The sequence below is a fragment of the Aethalodelphis obliquidens genome, unplaced genomic scaffold (genome assembly GCF_003676395.1).
Source record: "Aethalodelphis obliquidens isolate GAN/ISIS:26980383/991018 unplaced genomic scaffold, ASM367639v1 scaffold42, whole genome shotgun sequence".
Lineage (NCBI taxonomy): Eukaryota > Metazoa > Chordata > Mammalia > Artiodactyla > Delphinidae > Aethalodelphis > Aethalodelphis obliquidens.
The window spans coordinates 14,040,649-14,060,314 of record NW_020837986.1 but is presented as its reverse complement, the minus strand read 5'-3'; the positions used below and the strand labels follow the sequence as shown (position 1 = coordinate 14,060,314).

The 19,666-nt window shown below is 38.7% G+C and overlaps 1 protein-coding gene across 1 annotated transcript in view; it reads left to right on the top strand.

Annotated features, from left to right (window-relative positions):
• CSNK2A1 (casein kinase 2 alpha 1) overlaps positions 1-19,666 on the top strand; it is a 56,195-nt gene that overhangs the window by 18,335 nt on the left and 18,194 nt on the right. The window contains 4 exon segments of the mRNA XM_027078666.1: positions 11,942-12,151; positions 14,174-14,285; positions 18,831-18,932; positions 19,447-19,497. Of these exon segments, the coding sequence (XP_026934467.1) occupies positions 12,051-12,151; positions 14,174-14,285; positions 18,831-18,932; positions 19,447-19,497 (366 nt within the window). The 5' untranslated portion in view covers positions 11,942-12,050.

The following is a 19,666-nucleotide window of genomic DNA, read 5'->3' as shown; positions in this document are numbered from 1 at the left end:
TTTGCTTGTTTTTTAATTGGAGTGTTTTCTTATTGTTGAGTTCTTTGTATTTCATACATGCAAGTCCTTTATCAGGTATGTGATTTGCAAATATATTCTATCTGTGGCATTTTTTTCATTCTGTTCACAGTGTCTTTTACAGAGCAGAAATGTTTTAGTGTTGATGAGGTCCAATTTTTCAGGTTTTACTTTTATGGATTGTGCTTTTGGTGTCATGTAAAGAACTCTGCCTAATCTCAAATCACAAGATTTTCTTATAAAGGTTTGATCATTTTACATTTAGATCCACAATCCATTATGAGTTGTTTTTTTAATAAGGTGTGAGGTTTAGATTGAAGGTCGTGATTTTGTATATGGATGTCCAAGTTTCCCAAGACTATTTACAGAAAAGATTATCCTTTCTTCTTTGAACTGCTTTTCCACCTTTGTCAAAAATCATTTGGCCATATTTGTGTGGGTCTATTTCTATACCTCATTCTGCTCTATTGATTTATGTTTTATCCCTTTGCTAATGACACAGTTTTAAAAACTGTAAGCTTTGCAATAAATAACTTAAAATTAGATCATATGATTCCTTTAGCTTTATTTTTCTTTTTCAAGACTGGTTTGGTTATTCTGGTTCATTTGGATTTCTTTTTTAATCCAGTCTGACAGTCTTTTGTCTTTTACCAGAATGATTTATTTCATTTATATTTAATATAATTATTCATATTTGTGTAACTTTTTCTCTGTTTCTTGTGTTCTGGGTTTTTTTCTTCTTTTTTCTTACCTTTTTTTGGATTCTTCTTATTCCATTCCCCCCCACCGCCAATCTTTCTAGTTTGGAAATACATGGTATTTTTGTTCTATCAGTAAGATACCATCGTAAATATTGTAACTTGGAGCCATAACTTATCAAAGATGTTGTTTTGAACTTTTCCATAAATTTTGCTCTTCATTTTCTCTTTCAAGTCAAACCTTCCAAATGGGGTTATTGTTCCTTATTTTCTTTCTTTAGAGATATTTACTGGATGTAGATTTTTTTTTTTTTTTTTTTTGCGGTACGCAGGCCTCTCGCTGTTGTGGCCTCTCCCATTGCGAAGTACGGGCTCCGGACGCGCAGGCTCAGCGGCCATGGCTCACGGGCCCAGCCGCTGCATGGCATGTGGGATCCTCCCGGACCGGGGCATGAACCCGCGTCGCCTGAATCGGCAGGCGGACTCTCAACCACTGCGCCACCAGGGAAGCCCGTGGATGTAGAATTTTAATGTGGCGGGTTTTTCCCTCAGCACACTATAGGTATTAAACTGTCTTGGCTTCATTGTTGGCTTTTGGAGAAAACTGTTCTAATGTTGCTTCTTTGAATGCAGTCTGTCTTCTCTGCTTGCTTTTCAAATTTCTCTTTATCTTCAGTTTTTCTTCTGTTTTATTGCATGATTAGTTGTGATTTCTTTTTATTGATCTTGTTTGGTATTTGTTGGCTTCTGGAATGTGATTGTGTCTAATTGCTTCTGGGACTTTCTCAACTTAACCTCTTCAACTATTGCCTCTGCCCTGTCCCATTTTCTCCTTTTCTTCTAGTTCCAATTAAAAGTATATCAGACCACTTCACAGTATTATTCTTCTCTTATTTTTTCATAGTTTTGACCTTTCTGCTACACTGTGGATAATTTCTAGCCTGTTTTCCAGTTCCTTAGTTTTCTCTTCATCCTTTTGAATCTACTTTTTTTTTTTTTTTTTTTTTGGCCCCACCACGCAGCTTGTGGGATCTTAGTTCCCTGACCAGGGTTTGAACCAGTGCCCTCCACATCAAGAGCATGGAGTCCTAACCGCTGGACCACCAGAGAGTTCCCTGAATCTACTGTTAAATCAGTCCATTTCAGTTACTTATTTCTGAAAGTTTTGTTTTGTTCTTCCATGTTTTGAAATCTGCTGTTACTTTTTAAGTATCCTGTTCCCTGCAGATATTCTGAAACTTACTTCTGTAAGCATAGTCAACATAGTTGTTAAGTCTCTGTGGGTTTTTTTCTGTTGTCTGTTCTTTTTCTGCCAGTCTAACTATTGGAGTCTTCAACACCTAGTTGTCTTTGATTACAAGTTGGATATTGTATATGAAAAATTATTTATAGGATTCATTTGAAGCCCACAGCAAGCTTGTTCATATCAGGTATCTGTGGACATTACTGGTCCAGGGACCACCTTAAAACAAGCTTCAGATCAGACATTCCCTCTATAGGGCTATAATTCTTCCCTGGATCTTCTACTCCCTTTTCACTCCCACCCTAAGATTGTAACTCTCAAGTCTCAGCTTATTACGATGAGGGCCTCGTCTTTATCCTCCCTCCCTCTCTTCTTTCTTACCTTCAATTTATTTATTATGAGGAGGGACTCCTCACCTTGTGAGAGCCCTGGGCTTTGGTTTCTGTCAGAACAAAATTCTAATTTTCAGGGATCAACAAAGACGCTTTGGGCTTCCTTGCTTGCTTACTTCTCTGGGCTCTCATTTTCTCTTCACTTTTGGCTATATGCTTGTCGGTCTTATTTAAGAATGTAAGAGAGAGATGGATGTGTGTGTGTGTGCGTGTGTGTGTGTGTGTGTGTGTGTGTGTGTGTGTTTAATCCATTCTCTTTGGTTCTCACTAGGAGAGTTGACCTAAATAACCTAGCCTGCCATTACTGAAGACAGGAAAGTTACCTGCAGAAATCTTCACTTTGAAAACTGAGAAGCAGTCACACTTTCAGGGATTGTCTACAAACTCTAGCTACTTGTCCTTTCTAGGCATTTTGCTTTGTGACCTCTGCAGTAGAACTGATCTGTTAGAGGAGTGGAGAAAGGAAGAGAATGAGATCTAAAGTGCAGTGGTTGTGAATTAATCATTGTTTCGGGGGAGAGGGCCACATATAGTAACAGTTGAGTAGAATGCACTAGTGTTTTCCACCATAGATATTAAAAGATTGTTGATCTGATGTGCTTCTTATAGAGGATAACAGGGTGTGCCAGCTTTTGGTCATTTGGGGATACAAAGTTATAGGTCTTTAAAATTCCTAACTTAAAGAATTGTGCTTTACAATTTGTTGTATTGGTGTTTCTCGTCTGAATAATTCCTGTGCACCCTTCAAAACTGAGCGTAGATGTTATTTCTTCCCTAACTGCCTTTCCCCAAACATTGAAGTACTCCATAAATATTTATTGAATGGATGATAATGGGTTGGTGGGTGACTTAAGTTCCCTTCAGTTCCTGCAGAGCACCCTGACTTAATTCTTTCAAGCACTGATCAGAGATTTTAATAGTCTGTTTTCTTTGTTGGAGGGCAGAATTACTTTCTCTTTATTCTCCAGGGCCTAGAGAAAGTATCCCTTCCTGGCAATCAAGCATGTTTCCTGGTACATAACAAGTATTAGATAAATGCTTAATGAATGAACATTCTGCTCTTGATTTTGAAAGGAGGAGATAATTGGAAATTAAGGGCAACTATGGACATTTGAAACAAGTAATTCAGATAGTATTAACTACTTATGCTTTTTTTGTGTTCATTTGACCTTCTAAACAGTGCCACTTTGAAAGGGGAAAGGACAAGTTTGTATGACTAAATGTTTGTCTTTGCTTCTACCACAAGGCAAAAACATATACATAGTTTGTTCCACAAATCCTCTTACCAGTTTTTGCTGCCTTATTGCTAAGAAGAGTTCATTCTCTGCTGCAGTGCTTCAAAGGTGTTTTTCCTCATACAACTGCTTTTCCTCTAAAGAAGTGGTCCTAAATCACGCAGTCAGTGCAATATAAGCACATTCCGCATTCTTTACTGTAGAACTCTTTGTCCTGCCTGGACGAGTATGAGCTCTTATTCATTAACTATGGTTGATCTAGGGATGGGAGGGGAAACTTTTTTTTCCTTAAGATGGAGACCCTAATAAATATTAGGGTTAAAAGACATAATAAAACTGTTTCACAATTTGAAAATATTTTAAATTTAGAGTTCCAGAATAATCTTTTCTAGTTCTAATACTAGAAAATTGATCTATAAAACTACATTAGTACAAATGACTGATTAGACTTGTGCATTTTCTGATATTGGTCCATTCACTAAGCCTCTGATTTTCTTTTTTAGTTGCCAGATTGAAAAACAGAAATCACATGGAGTAGAAGAGATTAGAGGGAGAGACTGACTGAAGAGGACAAAAGGAGTTTTTATTGAAATTAATTAGTTCTGTTACATTTATGTCAATAAACTTATTACTTTCACAGTACATATTTTAGCCTGATGATTTAGTGAAGTTTTCTTTTCCTTGCATTTTATTAAAGTATAGGTCAAGCAGAGCCATGTATTAATAATTGGCTTTGGTTGTGGTCTGACTTTAGTAGGGAAAATTTTGTTGACAAGATAATTTTTCATAGTTGATTAATTGGCTTTTATTAGGCTAAGCATTGAGCAAACAAAACTTAGCCATGACTTCAGAGTCAGTCTGAGGGCTTTTAAAATAGAATTAGTGATCTGAAATTATTAGCCATGAAAGTTACATCTCCTTTTATGCAATACATGAGGACAGTAGGAACTAAGTAAGGTCATTTAAAATGGAAATTAGGGCTTCTCTGGTGGCGCAGTGGTTGAGAGTCCGCCTGCCGATGCAGGGGACACGGGTTCGTGCCCCGGTCCGGGAAGATCCCACATGCCGTGGAGCAGCTGGGCCCGTGAGCCATGGCCGCTGAGCCTGCGCGTCCGAAGCCTGTGCTCCACAACGGGAGAGGCCCGCGTGCCGCAAATAAATAAATAAATAAATGGTAATACTTTTTCTGTAAGTTATATTTTTTTAAGGTATACTTCTATTGTGAATGGTAGATAGGAGAATTGACCTTCAGGATACTCAGGACTCAAGCACTTTTCCCAACTTTCAGATAAGCCATTATAAAAATTGCTAAACTAGAGTTTCTTCAGTATTCTTTTAATTCTAATTGTTGTGGGAGAAAAATACCAATCTTAACTGTGGCCCTGTTATTTAATAGAAGAAGCTATATTGGTGGGGCGGGGAGTGAAGAGAAAATTACTCAAGAACTCTTGAGTTAGTCTTTTAGTTTTCCTAGCTATGTACCAGATGACCTGAAGTGTTTAGGGGTACTCTACCTTTTGGAGGCAACTTCATTTTTATTTCACTTTTTTGAAAATAAACCAACATTGATTTGATTGATAAATAATATTTACTGGACATCATACAAAATGCAGACACTTCAGCTGGGTACTGTAAAATCAAAAGATTAATTAGATAATGGATCTTGACTTCAAGGAGCTAAGGGTCTAATAAGGAAATTAAGGTATGATGTAGAAAGTGATAAGTTCAGTTCGATAGGAATGAAAAGACATGAACCTTAAGGGCCAGCCATTTTGGCTTTGAATCCCAGCTCCATCTCTACTGGATATTCTTGCTAAAGCTACTGAATTTACTTTGGCTGTTTTCTCATCTGTAGATTAGGAAAAGAAATGCCTGCCACATAGAATTCTGGAGGAGAGGTGTGGGGGGCAGGTATTTAAAGCTGAAAAACTCTTTTAGCTCCAGACTTGTAATACCTGATTGCCTATTCAGTACCCTTTTTAATATGTCAAAGAGCCATTTTAACCTTATGTTCAAAACCTGACTTGTGAGCTCTTCCAGAATGTTTTCTGTCTCCATGAATGGCATCAACAGTCTCTCTAGCCAGAAATCTAAAAGTCACTTCCACTCCTTACCCCATTATCCAGTCCACCCAGAGCTATTGATTTTACACCATAAATTTTGTTCGTCATATTAGTTCACTTATCTCCATTGCTACCACCATAGGTCAGGCCTTTATCATCTGTCTTACATAGGCTACTGTTGATAGCTTTCTGTTTCCCTGAAAATATTCTCTCTTGCCTGTCTCACACCCAGCCAGAGTAAACTTGTTCAAAATGTACATATGGGTCACTTTTCTGCTTAAAATTCTTCAATGAATTTCCATTATCCTTAATCTGCAGATAAAATCTTAAAGGCACATTGGTCTCACTGTTCTGCCTTGCTCATTATTGTATTCCCAAAGCCTAGCATAATACTTTTTCATAGTAGATGCTCATATATTTAAGGGATGAACAAAGGAAGGAATGTCTGAAAGAACCAAATCTGTGGTTGAGAGATTTAGGCTTGTCCCTGTATTTCCTTCCTATTAGGCTGCATGTGAATATACATACACATTTACAGCAGTACAAGTGAAGTAGTATTTCTGAATAGAATAATGTTTATCTTCTTTTTTCTATCTTTTTTTTTTTTGCGGTACGCGGGCCTCTCACTGTTGTGGCCTCTCCCGTTGCAGAGCACAGGCTCCTGACGCGCAGGCTCAGCGGCCATGGCTCACGGGCCCAGCCGCTCCGCGGCATGTGGGATCTTCCCGGACCGGGGCACGAACCTGTGTCCCCTGCATCGGCAGGCGGACTCTCAACCACTGCGCCACCAGGGAAGCCCTCTTTTTTCTATCTTTTCACATCCCCTCTTTACCCCATTCCATCACCCTCCCTCATCCCTACCCTGCACCATTTTATTTATCTGAAGTTGCTAAGCTATAGTTTAAGAACACACACCCCACCATCCCCCACCCCTGTTTTCTTCTCCCCACATAATTAATGAAAGCCAACTATTTGGAATTCATGTGAATGACTCTCTTACTCTAAGCAGATTATTTGGTATGCATGACAGTAAAGTGAAGCACCTCTTTGGGTTACTGCAAAAATAGCTCGTTGTCCTCCCAGTGGAGAATCAAATTCACCAGTTCATAAATTAGGTCCCAGTTGATGAGGCACAAAGCTGCAAGGGCCAGTCAAACAAGTACTTGAGAATCTCAGAGTTTCATTAGTGAATAGCCTTGCTCTACGCTTCTCAGAGAATGCCAAGGCCTTGTGAGAGTAGAAGACTGGGTCATAAGAGTGTGATTGATACATGGGCTAATAAATGGGAGTTGGGGAATATTTTCCATGTGAGTCAGATGATTTCCACGGAGAAATGAGGTCTCATTTTGTAATGGCATGTCCACCCATGAGTTGGCCCTCAGAGGCTGGGAGTTAACCACAGCTCCTATAATTTCTGTACTTTGAAGAAAACTAGGAGAGAAGACCACAGCCTTTTAAGGTTAGGCTTCTGCTTATTAGTTTTCACTAAGGAGCAATGGCATAGTAATCATTTAATAATAATTTACATGTGTTCGGTGTTTTTGAGCCCTTTCTGGAAGATCATCTCGCTTGAGCTTCCCTTCAGTCTGCAAGTGCAATTAGGCAGGTTTTATAAGTGATGAATCAAAGCTGGAAGAACCCCAGTAGAGGTCCTGTAGCCAAATAGGGATTTGAACCCAGGACTCCACTGCTTGCTTCATCACATTGCATATTGCATCTAATCCCATTTATTCAATTTGTGCTGATTTTACAAACTTCTTAAGTTCATTGGGGAAGAGCTTTGAGACCCAGGGTGTCTTACAGAATATCAACAGAAAGAATAAAATACCTATAAAGGAATATAGAGACTGAAGAGAAAGATACTGTTTCAGAGAAGAAGGTAAGAATTTAAGAGTTTAGTATCATTAAAATTCATAAATTCCTGGGACAGTATTTCTGCTGGTTTAATGCTGTTGTCTATACCATTTTGGCTGTTTGCGCACATACACACACCTTTACCCGTCTCCCTAGCGTCTTTTGCTGTTGTTAGTGCAGTGATAATAGTCACCAAAAAAGCCAGCAATCCTAAAGCAGAAATGACCTTGTTTCTTTGGGAAGAAGAAAAGTTACAACAAAAGTGTCTGCTTTCTGGTTTTTTGCTTGTTTGGGTGTGTGTGTGTGTTTATAATTAATCGATATTAGGTAAAGATACATTAGGTTATTATCACCCAGGTGGTTTTATAAAACCAAAGAAATAAATATTTGGAAATAATTTTAAAGACAGTTTTGGTCCACTTTTTAGAAAGTATCTGAATTATTTTATTGTGTTCTGGCCATTTAAGTTGTATACATATGGGACCCCAGAGTTGAACAGAGGCAAGTTATAGGGGCTTTTATGAATTGGAGAATTCGTAGGTAGACAAATGGATCTTTTGATCTCATATATTGCTGGGGAGGGAGGTGGGAGTATCATTGTTTGTCACACTTTTGGAGGATAGCATTAACCCTCATCCTAGTCTTTCTTGCTCTTCCTCTAAAAGCTTTAAGCTGCTGAAATTGTGGGCATAAGGAGACATCTCTTCTGGCTTACTTTTTGGTGTAGTAGCTAAGCTCCAGCTTAAATACAACATTGGAAAGAACATGTAGATGGTTGTGAGTCTCATAGAGGTCTCAAATAGGCACAGTTCTAAACACTTTACACTTATTAGTTCATTGAATCCTCACCACAAACCTGAGAGGTGAATACAGTTATCTCTATTTTGTAGTCTGTTTAAATGTCGTCAGCTCCTTCTAGCTGTGTGTCCTTTGGCAAGTTACTTAACCTTTCTTTACTTCATTTTCCTCATCTGTAAAATGGGGGTAATGGTAACTGTCCTTACCAGTTCCTTGTGTGGTAAGGGTTATGAAATAATTCACATAAAGCACGTAGTGAATGCTTGTAGATGTTAGCTGTTGTTATCTAACTAGTTTATGATTACATGGCAAAAAAGATTATCGTCACAAGAATCAGAAGTTTGGTTTCCAGTCCTTAACTCTCCTGTTAAGTAGCTATGTGATTATAGGTAAATTTTCCTCTTTCTGGGCCTCAGTTTTCTTACACCCATTTTTTAAAAACTTTTTACTTGAAAGTAACTTCAAATTTATAAGAGACAGAAATAAAAATAGTACAGATATGACACCAAAAGCACAGACAAGACAAAATAGACAAATTAGAGTTCATCAAAATTTAAAAGTTTAGTGCATCAGCGGACACCACCAACAGAATAAAAAGGCAACCCACAGAATGGCAGAAAGTATTTGCAAATAACATCTGATAAGGGATTAGTATCCAGAATATATAAGGAATTTCTGCTACTCAACAAGCAAAAGAAAAGAAAATTAAAAAATAAAGGACTTGAATAGTCATCTCTCCAAAGAAGATAAATAAATGGCCAGTAAACACCTGAAAAAGTGCTTAGCATCACTAATCATTAGAGAAGTACCAGTCAAAACCACAGTGAGATACCACTTTATATCTATTAAGATGGCTGCTATTAAAAAAAAAATTACATAAATGCTGGAGAGGATGTGGAGAAATTGGAACCTTTGTGTATTGCTGATGGGAATATAAAATGATGCAGCCACTGTGGAAAAGAGTGTGCTGGTTCCTCAAAAAATTAAAGATAGAATTACCATATGATCCACAATTCCACCCAAAAGAATTGAAAGGAGGAACTCCAGAAGATATTTGTACAGCAGTGTTCATAGCAGCGTTATTCACAATAGCCTAAAGGTGGAAACAACCCAGGTGTCTATTGATGAATGAATGGATAGACAAAATGTGGTATATACATGCAATGGAGATATTCAGCCTTAAAGAGGGAGGAACTTCCGGCATATACTACAAACATGGATGAACCTTGAAGACATGCTAAATGAAATGAGCCAAGTGTAAAAGGACAAATATTCTACAATTACACTTACATGAGGTACCTAGAGTAGTCAAACTCAGAGACGAAAAATAAAATGATGGTTATATAAGGAGCTGGGGGAGGAGGGAGTTGGTGTTTAATGGGTACAGAGTTTCAGTTTGGGATGATGAAAATTTTCTAGAGATGGAGGATGTGGTGATGGTTGTACTAGAATGTGAATGTACTTAATGCCTCTGAACTGTATGCTTAAACATTGTTAATTTTGGTAAATTTTATATTTATATTTTACCACAATTTTTAAAAATATATGTTTCAACAAAATTAAAATAGTACAAAGAAACATCTGTATCCCCATGACCCAGATTTACTTACTGTTATATTTTACCCCATTTGCTTTACATGTGTGAGTGCATTCTTGTATACACCTAATCTAAATCCAGTTTTGTCATTTGATCTGATAGTATTTTTAATAGCATTTTCCCACGTCTAGTACAGGATACAGTCTAGAGTAGGACATTGTATTTAGTTGTAATGTCTCTTTAGCCTTCCTTTATCTTTTATAATATTGACATGTTTGAAGAGCACGGTGTATTACTCCCCACCCCTGAATTTTTTAATAGAAGCTTCCTCATTTTCTGTTTGTCTTTGCCTTGTAATTAGATTGAGATTACACAGTCTTGGCCAGAAAATGCATGGGTGATGTGTCTTCCTCAGGTTATAACATCTGGAGACTCAATATATTTTTTTAAAATATGATTGGCTTTCTCCTGTGATTTATGCATCAGACAGCATCCCATCAAACAAACAGAAGAAGGGTGTTCCCTCAATACATTTGTAACTAAATGCAGAGTAAAGGGAATCTACAAATGTTATAGGAATCTCAGAGAATGGAGATAAGGAGATTGGAGTCGGGGTGGGGGGGACATGATGAAGAGACTTAGTTTACTGATTTGGTAGAAAGCATATTTCTAAAATTTTACCAGCTTTTCCTCAGTGTCAAATTCTGCATTAGTTCAGCCAATATATATTACTGTCTTCCAGCAGTTTTTTTATTTACCTACTTTTTAATTACTTAATTAATTTTATTTATTTTTGGCTGCGTTGGGCCTTCATTGCTGCGCTCGGGCTTTCTCTAGTTGCGGCGAGCAGGGGCTACTCTTTGTTGCGGTCCACAGGCTTCTCATTGTGGTGGCTTCTCTTGTTGCAGAGTACGGGCTCTAGGCGTGCGGGCTTCAGTAGTTGTGGCTCGCGGGCTCTAGAGCGCAGGCTCAGTAGTTGTGGTGCACGGGCTTAGTTGCTCTGCGGCATGTGGAATCTTCCCGGACCAGGGCTCGAACCCGTGTCCCCTGCATTGGCAGGTGGATTCTTAACAACTACACCACCAGGGAAGCCCTCCACCAGTTTTTATTAAGCTTGCTCCTATACTAAATAAATCAGGAGGAAATTACTGGTTTCTTTTTCTTTTTAATGAAATCAAGTGTATCTTTCAAATGGTGATCACTGATCTACGTATTAGTATGTAAAGTTACCCAGGTAATAAAATGACGTTGAACTTTGATGTATGAGAACAAGTCTTTATTCTCTTCCTGGTTTCATCAAATATTAGTCAGGCTAAGGTTTGTACTCTGGACTTTGCCACCATTCTAGAGTGTTTTAGCACCCTTACTTGAGCTGTAGAAAGCTGTTGAAAGGAAAGTGCTGTTCTTGCTAATAGTTTTTTTTTTTTTTTTTTTTGGCTGCATTGGGTCTTCGTTGCTGCACGCAGGCTTTTTCTACTTGCGGCGAGCCAGGGCTACTCTTCATTGCGGTGCACGGACTTCTCATTGCGGTGGCTTCTCTTGTTGCGGAACATGGGCTCTAGGTGCGCGGGCTTCAAAAGTTGTGGCTCGCGGGCTCTAGAGCGCAGGCTCAGTAGTTGTGGCGCACGGGCTTTGTTGCTCTGAGGCACGTGGGATCTACCCGGACCAGGCCTCAAACCCATGTCCCTTGCATTGGCAGGCGTATTCTTAACCACTGTGCCACTAGGGAATCCCTTGCTAATACTTTTTGTAGAATGTATAAATAGTAGTAATGCTGATGGGTTTATCCACAATGCCATTCTTCCCTTTCAGGCTATCTTTTAAAGAGCATCCAAACTTTAGATGAAGAGGTAACAGGCTACTTTGTAGAATAGGATTAGGGCCAGTATACGTTTAAGTATATTTCTTGGGATTTGGGTGTTTTGTTTTAATTTTTCCCCATGTTTCAGGAAACACTGTGATTGGCACAGTTGGGATATATTCATCGGTTAACAGGTAGGAGAGCCAGAGGTATGTTTGAGGCCATTACTCAGGATGATTTTTTTTCTTCCTATATGCTTTTTAAAAATGGTTCCTTGGCCTTTGTGTGTTTTGTTTCTGCAGTTTGAAGAAAACAGTTCTGAAACGAGGTCTTACCCCCAGCTGCCTCTCAATACAGTGATTGCCATCTCTCCAAACGTCAAGTCCAGCTTTGTCCGCCAACCTGTCTGACATGTCGGGACCCGTGCCAAGCAGGGCCAGAGTTTACACAGATGTTAATACACACAGACCCCGAGAGTACTGGGATTACGAGTCACATGTGGTGGAATGGGGGTAATAATTTCCGTTTACTTCACTGTACTCACCCAAAGGGCTGACTCTTGTGGATTTGTTGAGTAATTCACAACAGGAAACTTCCCTGACTGTACAGTTATAAACCTCAAGATTGAACGCAATTTTTGTTTTCTTCTACAGTAGAGAAACAGGGTATTGGCTTTGGTCAATTAACAGTTCTGATGGGTTTACCATTTTAAAAACATTTCGGTCTCTTATTTTTTTCTCCGATGTATATATTCTGTATGGTAACAAAGAGTTATCTATTAGCTTGCTCAGCTAAGGGCTTTGCAGTTAGGTGAGAATTAATACTTGAGAGACTTTGAAAACACCAGGCTCTTACATAAAGTATTTTTGAGGTCAGAGAATGTTTTCCCATGATGATACTGAAGGATAAAACAGTTCTCCAGAAAGGTGTCCTCTTTCTGATGAGAAGCAAAATTAAACCCTTAAAACATTTGCCCTTATCATGAGGCTAGCCATGTGTAACGTGGAATTCAGCCCAAATTCCATCCTGAACAGTTGCAGTCTGCCTGAACAGCTGTGTTTGCCCTCCTAATTTTCTGTGCAGTCTCATTTGGATGTTTGCATTTCTTGTCCCAACATAGTATGTATTTAATTGATCAGGTCGTACCTTTTGTGATAAAATTATTTTGATATTCAAATGCAAAAGAGCAATTTGAAAACTTGGTAAAGCTGCAGCTCCCATACACTATATTTTGTATCTGTCCACATGTGATTTTCATAGCATGTAAATGGTCTTCAAAATTTGTCATAGGGTGTGTTTTAATGCTGATTGGGCCACGATTCTTAACGGTAAGTACATTATCTCTGCACAAGGAGGCACAGTGTGCTTCAAAGATACCATCAAGAACCATGGTACAGTGCCAATAAATGTTACCATTATTGATAATCTAACAATTTTCCTCTTACATCACATGCTTTGGACTCTAGGAATACCTGAGTTTTACTGCAGAAATTTCAACTCTCTTCAAATTAAGTGCTTTGAGCTTAGTTCTGCTTAAATGGCACTAAACAACCCTTTGAGTTTTTGGCGTGGTGCTATTTGCTTGCTTGCATTTGTTTTCTGTGCCCTCCCACAGGAAAAGAGCTCAACCAGAACTAAGAGCTTCCTTCCCTAGACCTGCCATGATTATTACATTGTCCATTGTCCTTGGTACCTTTTACCTTCTCTGTTCATTCACTTTCCTTTTTTTTTTTTTGCTTGAGGAAAATGAATGGCTGATTTTTTACATTTTTTACACTGAATTTTCAGTGCCTCCAGCAGGAGTAAATAGCATTTAGACCTTATTGAAAAGACTGTCATTCTTTAGAGCAAATTCCTCTAAGTTGTAAGCAGAGGCAGGGAGAAAAATGTTAGCATTTCCCTTATTCTTTTTCACCTCTGATGTTGCTTAGTAGTCTTGGAATATGGATAAAAGTAGGGGAAGGGACACCTAGCTGTGGTTCATGATCTGTAGTGTGGTTTGCAAACTTCATTACGTGGACTGTCCTCAGAGCTTTGGAGGGCAAGTTGGAGGTCAAACCTATATGTTTGAAAGCCACTTACCTGCAAAAAGACCCATTAAAAATTGGCTGCTCCCAAAGTGTGGCTGAATTGAAATATTCTTGTACTGACTTCCTGTAAGATGGCAACACTGAGCCAGGCACTGAGGGACAGGAATATATATAAATTATTTTCCAAGGGAAAGCTGTCTGTTGTTGGAGACAAACATACATAACAAACCCCAATACAAGCTATCTACATGTGGTATGTCAATAGAGATGTGAACAACTTGGGATTTGAAAGAATAACTGAAAGTCTTAAATTTTTTAATGCTAGGATTTGGAACACACATTTTAAATTGGCCAAATTTTTTAAAAATACAAAGAAGCCAATTTGGGAATTATTTGAAATATGTTTTATTTCTTTTACTCTACTGGCTATAGTTTTGTAAGTTGAATTAGTGCTTGATAATTTGAACTTTTAAAATCATTGTGACTGACTCTTTTTGTTCCCAGAAATCAAGATGACTACCAGCTGGTTAGAAAATTAGGCCGGGGTAAATACAGTGAAGTATTTGAAGCCATCAACATCACAAATAATGAAAAAGTTGTTGTTAAAATTCTCAAGGTAAGTACAAGAAGAGAGATTATAACTTCACAGGTTTTTGGAGTTTAGAAATTTTTTTAAAGTAGCGCTTGAAAGGGTTTTTGGAGTGCTTTAACACCTTGATTTTATTGCTCCTTTGAAGTCGATAGAAGAGATTATCTTCATTTGACAGATCAGGAAACTGAAGCAAGAGAAGTGTTTGACTCAAATCGTACTGCTAGATTGTGGCAGAGGGAGGGAGTAAAGATTCAGTCTTCTCTGTCCTAGATCTTGCCTAACGCTGATTTCCTATTTCTTACATTTTTAGTTCTAATCCATGCTTTTGTTTTCAATGAGTTGTTAGCTCTACTGTGTAAAGATGAGGAACCACAAATGCAGACTTTTAGAGGACAGGTGGATCACATTAATGCAGCTAGTCTGATTTAAGTGCCCATGATTAGAAGATGTGAGTGATGGGTACTGTGGCATGTGCTCCAGCTCCAGCTGATGATTGCCCAGCAGTAGTGCAAGTCTAATGTTTTTGGGTACTGTTTCGCAAAAAGAAGCTAGACGTTTATATTTGTATACTAATTCCCCTGGCTTTTAAATGTTGGCTCGAGTGTTTTAAAACACCGTACAGGCCAGATTTGGCCAATGGGCTACCTGTATGCAAATTGTGATTTAGTTATAACTGTACTGTACACTGCCATATACCAGGAACTTAGCATACAGTTCCTTGCCACAGGAACTTTTCCATATTTGACACGAGAAGCAGAGGGACCCAGACTTTCTCAATTTATAACACCCATATTGCTTCAGTGACTCTCATGGTACCCCTAAGCCAAAAGAAATACAGTTTTGTTTATTAAGTAGTTAAGTCCAGATAACTAAAAAAAGTATTTATGTTTCAACTGGTAGCCATTTAAAAAATTATACACATAAGTTGAAAGAGAAAAGTAATTTTATTTTATTCTTATATAACCATAATTAATTACTATTGGGATATGTATACCTATTAGTCACTGCACAACTTCTCAACTGTTGGAATCAGATTGGACACCAGCAGCCTCATTTCCTGTTCCACATTGATTTTTGCACGATACTTGCTTTTTGTCACAGCAATTGCTGAAAACCCAGTTTCACAAAAATATACCATTAAAGAGAATGTAGTGCAATCTAATATTGAAACTGAACTACCTCAGGCTGGTAGTGTACTCAGTGACTGACAGACAGCAAGTATTAATTGGCGTTTTCCTTCAAAAATTAAAAATCCCACAGAACACCTGTTTTGGCATACCTTTCGGGAACCAAAGTTTGAGTATTTATATCTTATCTTGTGTAGAAAGAGAACTAGGCTGGAAATCGGGACGTTTGGATTCTAATCCAAACTCTAAAAGTAATTAGCCATGGTAGTCCTTTTAATTATTTAAGACATATTGGTTCATCTGTGAAAATGAGAGTTACCAGGATCGAATACAAAATTGTATATAGATATATACTTTGGAAACGGAAGTTCTGTGTAATTGTAAGATGATATTCCTTTGGAAAAGTATATGATAGACTGAGGTGATACATTATTTAGAGTCATCTGAAAGGCATAAATAGTGAGTCTTACAGTTCAGAAGAGAGTAGTGATGGTTAGGCAAAGCTCCCTGGAACTGTTTTCAGGCCCTGAGTGGGAGAAGGATTTGGATTGGTGTGCATGGGAGCATGGAAGGGAAGCATAATCTAGAATGCACAAGATTAAGAAAAGAGGAAGAAATAAGTGAGAGAAATGTTTCATGTGGAAGCTGTCATGTGATCATACATGGGAAGTAAACTTGGAAAAGGAGATTAAATTAATGATGGCCTGGGAAAAGATAACATCTCCATTTCCTTCCAGCCTTGAAAACTGTGATTTTTATCTCATCTAGGTTGTTGGGAGCCATTGATGGTCTTGAGTGATGGGTGGTTTGGAAAGATTTTTTTTCCTAGCTCAGTCTTTTCCTAACTGTACTGTATATGTTACTGTAACTGTGTAGCTAGATGGTATAATTATAAAGTTCACTCATAACTATATTTAAGTTTTTTAATTTCCCCCCATTTATTAGACAAAATTTGCATTGATCACATTAAATTAGGATTTAAGTGACCTGCCTGGTCTGTCTAGCTTTTGTAAGTTTATAGATTTTAAGAGTTCTGTAGAATAAAATTTTTGTAAACCAGTAGCTTTTTGCCATCAACCAGCAGTTGGGATATAGTGATTCAGTAGAAAACAGGAGAGAGATTGATGGATTAGTTCCTGGAGAGTAGAAACATCTCCTAGACACTCCAGCAGATCAGAAAGATCCAGTAGTCGAAGCAAATAGAAAACTTGTGATCAGCTTGTTTCCTAGCCAGTGTAGTGAGTTCTAATAGAAGCAAGGCTGAGGCCATGGATCGAATTAAATGTGGAATTCACTATTAGTAAAACAGCTTTCATTTATTTATTTACTTTTAATATGTTTTTTAATTTTTTTTTGGCCACGCCTCATGGCTTGCGGGATCTTAATTCCCCGACCAGGGATCGAACCCGGGCCCTCGGCAGTGAAAGCTCGGAGTCCTAACCACTGGACCGCCAGGGAATTCCCAGCTTCCATTTATTGACTGTCTACTTTGCACTGGGCCCTTTTGTAGCTGTAGTATTTACATCACAATTCTGCAAGGCAAGTGTGAAGTTCAGAAACACTTAAGTGCTTTTCCCAAAGCTACACAGCTACAAAGCCAGGGTTTGAGGACAGTCTTTCCAAAATGTGCTTGCTTCCTGCTGTACCATGTGCTTAGGACTCAAGAAAAGGTTAAAAGAGTCTACAGTATTGTTTGGTAGTTCCTAGATCTGGATTATCAACCCAAGAAGTGTCTCAAAATAGATCTCCAGCTCTGTTCTCAAGATTCTGATTCAGCAGATCTATACAGTTTGTATATTAAAAAACCCAGGTTAATAATCAAAGTTTAGTAACCAGTAGTCTTGTTAATGAAGAGGTGATATATACTTACAACAGTTTCTAAGAAGCGTATGCAGTGTGTCAGTAGTCTGAGGTGATCAGCACCAATAGGAAAGATTGCCTGGTCCAGTGTGGCAGACACAGGTCACACGTGGTTATTGAGCATTTGAAATATGGCTGGTCCAAACTGAGATATGCTGTAAGCATAAAATACAGCAGATTTCAAAGGCCTAGTACAAAAAAAAAGAATATAAAATTGCTCATTAGTAATTTTTTATATTGATTTACATGTTGAAATGATAACATTTTAGTTATATTTTTGTTAACTAAAATGTATTATTAAAATTAATTTTGTCTGTTTCTTTATATTTTTTAAACGAGGGTACTAGAACATTTAAAATACACTTGTGGGGAATTCCCTGGCGGTCCAGTGGTTAGGACTCGGCACTTTCACTGCCACAGCCTAGGTTCAGTCCCTGGTGTGGGAACTAAGATCCCACAAGCCGTGAGGCACGGCCAAAAAAATAAAAAATAAAATATACATGTGGCTTGCATTGTATTTCTTTTGGACCAGCACTGTTTTAGACTGTTTAGAAAGAAGGTTTTGTAGAGGAGGTGCATTTGGACCAAAGCCCTTCTCAAAAAAAACAAGAAAGATTTCTATATCAGAGCAGATGTGGAAATGATGGGTGAAGATAAAGGAATGTGGAGGATATATTGGTTATAAGCCTAGACAGATATTATGTGTTATGTCTCAGCCATATTCTGAGGTCTTTTCAGGTACCTCATTTGATTCTTGCAATAATATTATGAGATAAGTACTCTTGTTGATCGTTTTACCCATAATGAAAGGTTTAGAGAGGTTATATAACTTGCCCATAGACACACAGCTAGCAGGCAATGAAAGAAGGATTCACATTAGGCACACATTTAACCCAAAAGGTTATACTGCACAAAGGTGGTGTGGCCGGGCTTCTCTGGTGGCACAGTGGTTGAGAGTCCGCCTGCCGATGCAGGGGATCCAGGTTCGTGCCCTGGTCCGGGAAGATCCCACATGCCGCGGAGCGGCTGGGCCCGTGAGCCATGGCCGCTGAGCCTGCGCGTCTGGAGCCTGTGCTCCGCAACGGGAGAGGCCACAGCAGTGAGAGGCCCGCGTACAGCGAAGGAAAAAAAAAAAAAAAAAGATGGTGTGGCCATCTTTGCTGTGGTCCTAATCTCCTTCATTTCTGTAGGGTGTTTATAAGACTTAGAGGAAGGAATGGAAAGAGCCCCATGTTTCATGCTAATTAATAAAAAGATTTTTCTAGATATATCTTAGTATTACCATTTACATTCCTAGTTTGTATAGTTTTTAAAAGTTAACACATTAGGACTGATGATTGGAATTAAATGGTAATTCTGCAGAATTTTGGTCTTTGGAGTGGAAATCTTTTTTTCTTTCAATTCAGTATTTGCTAAGTACCTGCAAAATACCTGGCACAGGCCTAGGAGAAGGGGGATTCAGAGATGAATCTGACACATTTCCTTCCTTCAAGGAGCTCATAAGTAAGCCATTCACGTATTACATTACCTGTTGAAATACCCTGAAATAATTGTTTTTAATGATGTACTTTTATCCTTTCAGCCAGTAAAGAAGAAGAAAATCAAGCGTGAAATAAAGATTTTGGAGAATTTGCGAGGCGGTCCCAACATCATCACACTGGCAGACATTGTAAAAGACCCTGTGGTGAGTGTCATAGGTGCTAGTAAGGCCCACCAGAGCTGAGGTGGTGTTTGACCCTGAGCACAACTGGCCTCTGTTTGTTCCTCCCTCTGCCATTAAGTCCTGCTTTAAAAGTGCTTAATCAGTTATACCACTTAACTAGCTTGGGTCTTTCTTTCAAAGAGATCTCCACCCACAGACTATTTCTTATTCTTCTAGGCTAAGAGACTGATAGCACTGGAAACTGAAATGTGTTAATCCATTTTGCAAACTCAGGTCCGATGCCGATGGGCGATGGGCGCATTGTTGGGCTGCCTAGAGCCTGGTGAGACTTCAGCTCCATGTCTTCTGTTTGAAATCCATCCCCAATATGACCTAAGTGTGGTGATGATCAGAGTGGGGAGGGCTTATAGCAATAGAGGGTTTCCTACTACTGAGGCAAGGACTGCCAAATTCACCACGTAGTGTCCGCAAACATTGTGCCCACTAAAGCTGCCAGGGCTATTACTAATGTGTGTTTTCTTTTTCTTTCCCCTAGTCACGAACTCCCGCCTTGGTTTTTGAACACGTAAACAACACAGACTTCAAGGTATAATGTATAACCAACCATTTCAAGCTGTTGGGTTTTTAGACCACATAGAAAGTCTTTCAGGGATGTTACTGTTAGAAGAGCTTCCTTCTAACTTACTTAAAAAGAGCTTTTCATCCTTACAGTGCTAATTTTTTTTTCCTTTCCTCCCTCCCCCTCCCTCCTCCCC